Source organism: Notamacropus eugenii, chromosome 2 (genome assembly GCF_028372415.1).
Source record: "Notamacropus eugenii isolate mMacEug1 chromosome 2, mMacEug1.pri_v2, whole genome shotgun sequence".
Lineage (NCBI taxonomy): Eukaryota > Metazoa > Chordata > Mammalia > Diprotodontia > Macropodidae > Notamacropus > Notamacropus eugenii.
Genome location: NC_092873.1, coordinates 301,602,168 through 301,613,084, shown reverse-complemented (window position 1 = coordinate 301,613,084; position 10,917 = coordinate 301,602,168). Strand labels below are relative to the sequence as shown.

General features: G+C 40.3%; 1 protein-coding gene across 1 annotated transcript; it reads left to right on the top strand.

Annotated features, from left to right (window-relative positions):
* The first annotated feature begins 991 nt into the window (after nucleotides 1-991).
* On the top strand, nucleotides 992-10,206 carry LOC140523926 (myomegalin-like). The gene is made up of 5 exons (XM_072638491.1): nucleotides 992-1,363; nucleotides 1,571-1,803; nucleotides 3,580-4,012; nucleotides 6,513-6,705; nucleotides 9,908-10,206. Exons 1-5 carry the CDS (start codon nucleotides 1,337-1,339, stop codon nucleotides 10,183-10,185), a joined length of 1,164 nt encoding a protein of 387 aa, XP_072494592.1. The 5' UTR covers nucleotides 992-1,336; the 3' UTR covers nucleotides 10,186-10,206.
* Nucleotides 10,207-10,917: the final 711 nt, after the last annotated feature.

The following is a 10,917-nucleotide window of genomic DNA, read 5'->3' as shown; positions in this document are numbered from 1 at the left end:
TTCTGTGTGATCAGAAAATAGCAAACACTACACCCAAGGGCTTAATTTGTTATTTGATTGCTCAGTCATTAAGAATAATCCAAGGTCCTTGGAAGAAAAGACAAGGGATTGGGGTTTTTCAGATTGGAAAACCTGATGGAAGATGTTCACAGATCTAGAGCCATAAGGGACCTTAAAATTCAACACATTAGTTTGTGGGTGAAGAAATGAAGAACAGCTCATAGAGAGGAATGATGCTAGGTGATTCAAAAGTTCCTGGAGTGCTGGGCCCCCAGTCAAGAAGACTCCTTTTCCTTAGTTCAAACCTGGCCTCAGACACTGAGAAGAGGTGTGACCCTGGGCAAGTAGCTTAGTCTGGGTTTTCCTCATATTCTCATCTGTAAAATGAGCTTACTAGCTGTGTGACCTTAGGAAACTGTTTGCTGCAGTATCCTCATCTGAACAATGAGCTTGAGAAGAAAATGGAAAAACAATCCAGTATCATTATCAAAAAAAACCCTAAATGGAGTCATGAAGAGGTGGACATGCCTGAAAATGACCGAGCAACAAAAAGCAGAGTTGAAATCAATGAATGAATCAATAAGACTCTAGTCCATGTGCCTCATATTGTAACAGGCCCAGGAAATCCTAAGAGGAGGGTTTCCTCAAAGGACTTACTTTATCTCAAGGATATCTCTGTGTGTACACGCACACACACACACACACATATATGGACACAAATGTTCAAAATAATTACAAGATGTTTGGAGTCGGGGAGGCCCTAGCAGCTGGGGAAATAAGGGAGGAATTCCTTTGGTAAACAACACATGAACTGAACTCTGAATAAATTGGAATAAAATTGGAGATGAGAAAAGAGTGAATTCTAGGTGTGGGGCACAACCATGTGTCCGTCCCAGATATTTTAAGACGAGGACTCCTGTCTGATTTAGGCAGTTTATGACTTGACTCCAGTTATGTGCCTGAAGTTAAGGGGGTTGCTATGTTTTCGTTCAGTTAAACATTCTGATTCTATGACTCTGGGACTTCAGTTCATTCCTCTGCTTTTTATTCTATCGCCAAGGAGCTTGTTGTCATTTCTGCTTGGACAGCCCATGGGTTATCTTGTGTACCGATGATGTACTAGCAGTATTGTAGTTGTTCACTGTCTTTTCTGGCAGCTACTGCAGGTGGACTTTCAAGCAGTAGGAACAAGAGACTCATATCAAGAGTATCCTTATACCTTAACCTATTTAAGATATAAAGGAGAGAGAACCAGTCTCTCCCCCTTAAAACAAAAAAACAAATTCTTTTGGTCTTTATCTACTCTGTCAGCAGTCATCCTAAAGTGACCTGTCCAATGGCGGTGTCTCTTCTTTCTTCTCTGGTATGTACATCCCCTGACCCATAAGGTCCATTCACTGCCCTTATGTGCTGTCATTTCTATGGGCCAGCAAAGCACTTTGGAAAGAAAGAAAAATTCATGGGGTCTGACTTCTTCTTTCTGCTAGGTGGTCTTCATTGTTAACCTCTTAGTTTGTGGATACTCTCATCCTGGGTGATCTAACTAGTTTAAACCTTGATTTCTTTTCAGTATGTCAAAGAGGCTTTAGAGAAAAGCGAGGGCAGCAAGGATACCCAACATTCTAATCTAACTCCTCCTTACCCATCACAAGGAGACAAAAACTGTGACCTTGAGGAGAAAATAATCTACCCGAAGGCAGAGATCCATCAGCTCCTGGAACAGAAGAGAAAAGCTGAAGAGGAACTGAAGGACCTTAAAGCCCAGCTTGAGGAAGCAGGATTCTCCTCTGTTTCCCATATCAGGTCAGAAATAGGCACCTGGCAAAGAGGAATTCTTCCAGGCCAGAGCTATGATACCTAAGAGGCTTGTTCTACTCCAGCTGGGAGAGACACTGGGCTACATGCAGGAGGAGCCCTGGTCTTGGCACTTGGGAGACCTGGATTCTAGGAGGGAGGGAAGAAACATTTGATAAGCACCTACTACATGCCAGGCACTATGCAAAGTGCTTAATGAATATTATCTCATTTGAACCTCACAGCAATGCTGGGCCATTATATAGTTGAGAAAATAGTGGCAGACGAAGTTTAATATATTATTATTATCCACAGTTGGAATGGAATCCTAGTTATGGAATAGAGATAGGGATATCATGGTGAATGTAGTACTAGATTTGGAGTCCTAGGCTCAGAAACTTAGAGGTAGAAGGAATCTAAGAGGTCTTCCAGGCCACCACTCTCATTTTGCTGATGAGAAAACTGAGGCATAGAAGAGCTAAGTGACTTGCCTAGGATCACATAAGTAGTAAGTGCCTGAGAAGGTCTTTGAGCCCTGGTCTTCCTGATTCCAATTCCAATGCCTTATTCATTGAGCCATAAATCCACTTGAATAATATGATACTGATACATATACCATGATGTGTAATGGAGAGAGCTGGCTAGAGCTGTATTTGAGTTCCAACTCTTTCTTACATATCCTGACTGCATGACTCTGGAAAAGTCACTTGGCTTCTGTGTGGTCTAGACCACTCTCTTAAAACTTTAAGTTGCAAAAAAGTGGGTGATCAGAATTGAGAGGTTGTTTTCACACTGATGCTATTAAAGGGTTGAATGAAATGTATATTTGATAGAGAGCTCCCCTTGAAGCCAAGATAACTGGGTTTAAGCAGCCACTCTGACATACACTGGCTGTGTGACCCTAGTCAACCTCAGGACTTTAGGAAACTCTCTAAGAGTACAGTATCTAGAAGAGGCGAGAACTTGTATTGCTGGGAGAAATTTCCTCTCTGGAAAGTTCTCTATACCAATGAAATCAGAGGTCCACTCCTGTTGTCTCTCCCTCTCTTTCTATCTGTCTCTCTGTCTCTGTCTCTGCCCCTGTCTCTCTCCCTCTCCCTCTCCTCCTGAGTCTGTCTACCTATGAGAGAGAGAGAGAGAGAGAGAGAGAGAGAGAGAGAGAGAGAGAGAGAGAGAGAGAGAGAGAGAGAGAGAATAGTAGAAAATGCAAAGTTCAAATCATTTTGCTCTTCATCGTTACCTTAGTAAAGAATTGGGTAGAAGAGAAAGAACAATAATGTATCAGAAAAAACTTAGTTACTTTGGAATGCCCTGTGAATGTTATTGTAAATTGTTTTTCCCTCATCTCAGTCATCATCTACTGAGAAAACACGGCATGTATATGAGTAAAAAAATACCCTAAAACTCATGGGGATTAATGTGTCACAAGCAAGAATATTCTTGCCTTTTGTCTCACATAAGAAATTACAAATTTATTTCTGAGAATTCAGGTATTCTTGGCTTTTCAGAAACTGGGATCCAATCTTGCCCATTTCAGGAAAAAAATCTGAACCAAGAGTCAGAAGACTTGATAGATTATTCCTAGTTCTGCCATTCCCTGTTAGTGGACCTCTCTAAGCCTTGTTTTTCTCATCCATGAAATGGGAAAGTCATTTTCCACCCCTTCCAGAACAGAATGTCTAATTCTTTGCTTGTAATAACATAATTCAGTTCGTTAAGGAGAACATTAGAAATGTTGTTGAGGTCCTGAGCCTGCTGCCTTGTGTCTGTGTGTGCATCCTGTAGGAACACCTTGCTGAGTGTGTACTTGGAGAATGTGGAGCTGAAGGAGCAGATGGGAGAAGCAATGTCTGAAGCCCGAAGAAAGAAGGAAGACAAGGAGAAGGAGGAAAATTGGCTGATGGAGGAGGCCAGAGGGGTTTTGAAGGAAGACAATCAGTGTGCTGAGGTCAAAAAGGCACACAGGAAGCTACAGAATGCCAATACCATGATCAGTCTCCTGAGAGAGCAGCTGGTCCTGAACAGCAAAGAAGGGGGCAAGAAGCTGAATGCACAGCTTATTATCAGCCTGACCAAGGAGATTAACCGTCTGAAGACGGAAGTCATTTGGACTCCTAAGGATCCCTCAGCTCTAGCAGAGCAACTTCAAGACAGAATGTGCAAAGGGCTGTATTTCAGACCCCAGATCCTTGACTTAAAATGCAAGGAAGACCAGCAGGTGAGTATAGGCTTCCAGGAGAGAACCCTGAATGTGGAGTCATTCTATCTATCCTTAACTTGGTCGGAAAACCAAGGAAAGTGGGATGTAGAAGGTAGGAGGTAGGGTCTCCTAGAGCCTCTAAACCTTGAGGTGCAGTAGTTAATCATCATTTCTTTTCTGGGAATCTTTTCTGGGAACCACCCTCCCACTCCCCACTAATTGTCCTGGGAAGCAATAGTGATGCAACCCTCTGGCTTGCCCTAAGTCTGACTTTCAAATCAAGATAGGGGTGTCTCAGGGATGTTAATCAGAGAATCTCAGAGTTGCAAGGGACCTTAGAGTTCATTTAGCTTAAGTTCTTATCTAATCCATGTTACATACTTACTCTTAATAATTTTTTTTTTACATGTGACATGTAGTAGCAAAGGATAGAGCACCGCCTCTGAAGTCATCTTCCTGAGTCCAAATCTAACCTCAGACACTTACTAGCCATGTGACTCTGATGAAGCAAGTCATCTTAACCCTGTCTGCCTCAGTTTCCTTACCTGTCCAATGAGCTAGAGAAGGAAATGTGCAAAACTCTCCAATATATTTGCTACAAAAATCCCAAATGAGGTCACAAAAAGTCAGACATGATTGAAAAATGACTGAACAAAAACCCTATTTAGTCTGGAGAAGAGGAAGAGCCAAGGAAGACATGAGAGCTTTCTTTATGTTTTGAGGGCTTTCTTGTATGTAATGGAGATTAGGATTTTTTCTGCTTGAACTCAGAGGAAAGACCAAAGAGCCAGAAGTAGCAAAGAGGCAAATTTAGGCTCAGGAATAAAGAAAATTATTCTAATTAGAACTGTCCAAAAGTGGAATAGTGTTGGTGGGTTCCCAGATCTTTGTAGTGGATATGGAGGTGTCTTCCAGAAGTGATCAGATGACTACTTAGTTGGGTATGTTAGAGTGGGGAACCTTTTTCTGTATGAGGTGGACAAAGTGATTGTTAATCTCCCTTCCAATTCTAAAATTCTGTAATTTTATTCCCCTTTATTAGCAATTCTGACACTTGTCTACTTAAATATTTTTAGTGATGGGGAATTCAGTTACCTGATAAAACATACATACCATCTCCTTTTAGCATTAAGAAGTTGTTGAGTGGCACCTCCAGGCAGGCCATCTACAATGGGTATAAGACCCAACTGGCATCAGTCTAGGTAATAGCTCAGATTATATATTAGCACTCTACCCACTACCCTCATTTGCAGGTCTCCTGACTGTTCCTTGCTCCAACTATGGAGTTCTTAGAGTTTAGTGTTTTCATTTATGTTTTTCTAATTTTGTGGAAAAAAGTAAATATTGACAATTTTTTTTGGCATAGATGTTTATACAATCTCTCCCTACTCTAGGATTTAACTCTGTGGAGTGGGGTGAGGTGGGAATAGGGAGGAATGATGGATCAGTAGTTCCTAGGCTCACTTTAGGATGATAGTAATAATGATAGTCAACATTTATATGGTACCCTCTATGGGTCAGGCACTGCATTAAGTATTCAGTCACTCAGTCATATCTGACTTTTCCTGTCCCTGTGGACCACATCACAGCATGTGCTTCTATCCTCCACAATCTCCCAAAGTCTGTCCAATTTCATGTTCATTGTTTCCATGGCACTAGCCATCTCATCATCTGCCATTCACTTTTCCTTGTGCCTTCAATCTTTCCCAACATCAGGGTCTTTTCCAATGAGCCCCATCTTCTCAGTAGGTGGTCAAAATATTTAAGTTTCAGTATTTGGCATTCCAGTAATAGCCAGAATTAATTTCTTTACTTATTGACTGATTTGAACTCCTTCTCATCTAAGGGACTCTCAAAAGTCTTCTCTAGTACTACAATTCAAAAGCATCAGTTCTGCAGATTTCAGCTTTCCTTAATAGTCCAAGTCTCACAGCCATATATTACTACTGGAAAAACCATAGCTTTCACCATATGGACCTTTGTCAGCAAGGAGATATCACTGCTTATTATCTGTTGTCCAGATTTGCTAAGTTTTTTATAATTACTACCTCATTTTATCGTCATAACAACTCTGGGAAAAAGGTGCTATTATTATTATCCCCACTTTACAGATAAGGAACCTGAGGCAAACAGAAGTGAAGTGACTTGTCCCAAGTCACACAGATAATAAATGTCTAAGTATGGATTTTTACTTCAGACCCAGTGCTCTGTCTACTGCACTATTTAGCTACAATAATGAGTAGTTGTCCAGCGTGTATTTGAAAACTCATTTCGGGGAGCGCACTAACACCCAAGACAGCCTTCACCATTTTTGTACAGACCTCATGATTAGGAGCTTTTACTTTACTTTAAACCTAAATCTGCCATGTGTTATCATTCTTCCTCATTACCAATGACAGTTCCAATCCTTGAAGGTGGTGATTAGGCATCTGCTCAGTCTCTTCTTTTTTCTAGGCCTAATACCCATTCCTCTACCAAGTCTGTTAATTGACTAACTGTCCCTTTCTGGCTCTTTTAGGTGAACAGTCAAGGTCTGCTCAGTAGCAACATGTCAGTAGAACAATCTAGGCTGAAGGGGTCAACTCACTATCTCCGCTCCCAACTGGAACTGTATGAACAAGGCTGCCAAGATCTCCAGGAGAAACTGCTCATGTCTGAAGCTATAGTCACAATCCAGGCCAGTCTGCTAAAGCAATACCAAGCCTTATGTCGTAAGTCCTAAGTTAAAAGTCATCAGACTGATGAATTGTGCATTACCTTAGATGTTAGTAAGAAGTCTTAGCTTTTCTGAAGAGCTGAAAATACTTTGTAGGTGTTTTAAAAACCCTTTTATATTAATTCTTTCCTTCCCATATTTCTGGAAATTAGGTAGGGATATTTTTGACCCTGTTTTACAGATGGCTCAGTGATGTGAAGCAACTCGACATAGTTTGCATTCATTTTTTAAAGTTTATTTATTTTTATTTTTCAACATTCATTTCCAGAAAATTTTGAGTTCCAATTTTTCTCCCCATCTCTCCCCTCCTCCCAGCCCAAAATACTTTTCATTCTGATTACCCCTTCCCTCCATAAGCTGTCCATTCTATCACACCCCTCCCTTCCCTTATTCCAATCTTCTCTCTTTCTTCTAGGGCAAGATAGATTTCTATACCCCATTATTTGTATTTCTTATTTCCCAGTTGTATGCAAAAACAATTCTCAACATTTGTTCCTAAAACTTTGAGTTCCAACTTCTCTCTCTTCCTCTCTCCTCACCCATCCCTATTGAGAAGTCAAACAATTCAATATAGGCTATATGTGTGTAGTTTTGCAAATTACTTCCAGAATAGTCATGTTGTGTAAGACTAACTATATTTTCCTCCATCCTATCCTGCCCCTCATTTATGCTGTTCTCTCTTTTGACCTTGTCCCTCCCCAAAAGTGTTTGCTTCTTATTACTCCCTCTGCCCATTTATCCTCTCTTCTATCATCTGTCCCACTCCACTTGTCCCCTTCTTCCCTACTTTCCTGTAGTGTAAGATAGATTTTAATACCAGATTAAATGAGCATATTATTCCCTCCTTAAGCTAAATGTGAAGAAAGTAAGCTTCAGACTTTTTCCCTCTCACCTCTTCTTTTTCTCCTCCCTTTAAAAACTTTCTCTTGCCTCTTTTATGAGAGATAATTTGCCTCCTTCCATTTCTCCCTTTCTATTCACAATGTATTCCTCTCTCACCTCTTAGTTTTACTTTTTAAATATCATTCCTCCTTATTCATCACACATTGTGCTCACTGTCCATACATATATGTGTGTGTGTGTGTCTTTGTGTGTGTATTAACCCTCCAACTACCCAAATACTGAGATAAGTCTCAAGAGTTACAAACATTATCTTTCCATGTAGGAATGTAAACAGTTCAATTTTAGAAAGTACTTTATGATTTCTCTTTCCTGTTTACCTTTTCATGCTTCTCTTGATTCTTTTGTTTGAAAGTCAAATATTCTATTCAGTTCTAGTCTTTTCATCAAGAATACTTGAAAGTTCTCTATTTTGTGGAATGGCCATTTTTCCCCCTGAAGTATTATAGTCAGTTTTGTTGGTTATGTGATTCTTGGTTTTAATCCTAGTTCCTTTGACTTCTGGAATATCATATTCCAAGCCCTTTGATCCCTTAATGTAGAAGCTCCTAGGTTTTGTGTTATCCTGATTGTATTTCCACAATATTTGAATTTTTCCTTTTTAGCTGCTTGCAATATTTTCTCCTTGGCCTGGTAACTCTGGAATTTGGCTATAATATTCCTAGGAGTTTCTTTGTTCAGATCTCTTTTAGGAGGTGATCTGTGAATCTTTTCAGTATTTATTTTGCCCTCTGGTTCCAGAATCTTAGGGCAATTTTCCTTGATAATTTTGCGAAATAGTATGTCTAGGCTCTTTCTTTGATCATGATTTTCAGGTAGTCCCATAATTTTAAAATTTTCTCTCCTGGATCTATTTTCCAGGTCAGTTGTTTTTTCAACGAGATATTTCACATTATCTTCTATTTATCATTCTTTTGATTTTGTTTTGTAATTTCTTAATTTCTCATAAAGTCATTAGCTTCCATCTGCTCCATTCTAATTTTTAAAGAACTATTTTCTCCAGTGAGTTATTGAATCTGTTTTTCCATTTGGCTAATTCTACCTTTTAAAGCATTCTTCAGCTCATTGGCTTCTTGTTCCTCTTTTGTCAACTGAGCTAGCCTATTTTTGGAGGTTTTATTTTTTTCAGCATTTTTTTGGCCTCTCCTTTAGCAAGCTATTGACTTGCTTGTCATGATTTTCTTGCCTTGCTCTCATTTCTCTTCCCATTTTTCCTCCCCCTCTCTTACTTGATTTTCAAAATTCTTTTTGACCTCTTCCATGGCCTGAAACCATTGAATATTTATTTTGGAGGTTTTGCATGCAAAAGCCTTGACTTCCTCTGACGTTATGCATTGTTCTTCCTCATCCAAAAGGATGGAAGAAAATACCTGTTCACCAAGAAAGTAACCTTCTACAGTCTTATTTTTTTCCTTTTTTGGGCATTTTCCCAGCCATTTACTTGACTTTTGAGTCCTTTGTCAAGAGGAGGATATAGTCTGGGTACCTGTAAGTTTTCAGTTCCTCCAAGATTGCACAATCAGGGCAGAGGAGTTTACTCCTTTCCTGGTCTGTGCATGGACTGGGAGCAACCACAAGCATTTCTGTCCAGAATCTGCAAGTAGAACTCCTTCACCACAACCACCTCCAGCACTCCTCCTCATCCCAGGGCTGTGCTTAGGCTGAGATTCAGATCAACTGCTCATTTCCTCCAGAGACTTTCGAGGGAGGGCTCCAAAAATGGACCCTGCTGCTGCAGTGGCTACAGCAGGTGGTCCTGACTGCATTCCTTTCTCCTGGGTGAAGGAGATTTCTCACTGACCTTTGAAGCTGTCTGGGGTGTTCGTTGGTTGAGCAATCTGGATACTGCTGCTGCAGGCATCATGGGACAAGAGGAAGAGGGAGGACAGGTGCAGGGAAGGGAAACCCTGCAGGTGTTGGCAACCCAAGGATGGGGCAAGGAAAGGGAATAAGCATTTATATAGTACCTACTGTGTGCCAGCAACTGCACTAAATACTTTTTGAAGTATCATCCCCTTTCACTCTCACAACAACTCTGTGAGATAGGTGGTGTTCTTGTCTCTATTTTATAATTGAGGAAACTGAGACAAACTGGGATCAAGGGATTTGCCTGGGGTTATTTCCAAATATAGATTCTCTTTCCAAGGAAATGTGGATATGAATAAGGTGATCTATAGTGCTGATTTATTGTGTTCACTATGGGTGATACTCTTACCCTGATATTTCCTGGGAAAAACAGTCAGAATTGCACTGATTTCTATAACACAAAACCTTCTCTTTCACTCATGGGTTTGTAGACTCCATCCAGCATTCAAATAAAAATGCAGCTGCTTCATCTAAACCATCCTCTGCCACTGCATCTCATGAGACTACAAAGAAAACCAGCAGCATACTCACAACCATGATATCTTCTCAGAAACCCCCCAAGGACACCAGCCAGGCCGATGCCCATGGGCATGTATGGGACCACAGCCTTCTGAAGGGGGAAAGCAGGACATCAAAAACCCACCCTTGCCCCAAAACTCCATTGAACTCTACCTGTTCAAACCCGCTTTCTTCCATTTGGCTTCAATAAACAGTTCAATGTTTAAAGGTTTACTTGTGTTAAAGTTTTTTTGTGGAAAACTTCAAAGGGTGGGCACAATTATGTGACTGTATTAGAATATTGTATTAATTTTACAGAATATGTGTGACATCTATTGGTTTAGATTTGAAGGTCTTGTATTAGTGATGTATGTGCTTCATTGTTAAACTGTTTTCTTTAAATGAGTATTTTCATTTCCTTTTTTCATGGTGACATTGAGGACAGAGGGTTGAAAATTTTTATTTTACTAAGAGATCACTGAAGCTTGGATTTGAATCACTGGATGAGGGGTAGGGAACCTGCATCCTGGAGGCCACACCACCCCAGGTTACCTCCCACTTTCACCCTGGAGAATGCCTGATGTTCAACCAAAGAATTCCAGATACCAGAAAAAAGAGGAAACTTTGGTGTTCCTTCTCAATATTTGTCATTACCATCACAGCTTTTCTTCATCTTAGAAAGCAGCTGTGGTGTCTGAAAAGATGCATGTCCTTGGAGTCAGATCTGAGTTCCAGACCTTGCTCTGACACTGGTTGTGCAATCTTGGTCAGATTACTTAGCTTCTCGGGTATCTTAATTTCCCCACATGTGAAATGATGATGATAAATGTTGGGCAGAAAATACTTTAGAAATGTTAAGGACTATGCAAATTTCAGTTATTTTTTATTTTTATTTCCACAGTGGGATTTGATTCCTACAGTTCTCCCAGAATTTGAACAGAGT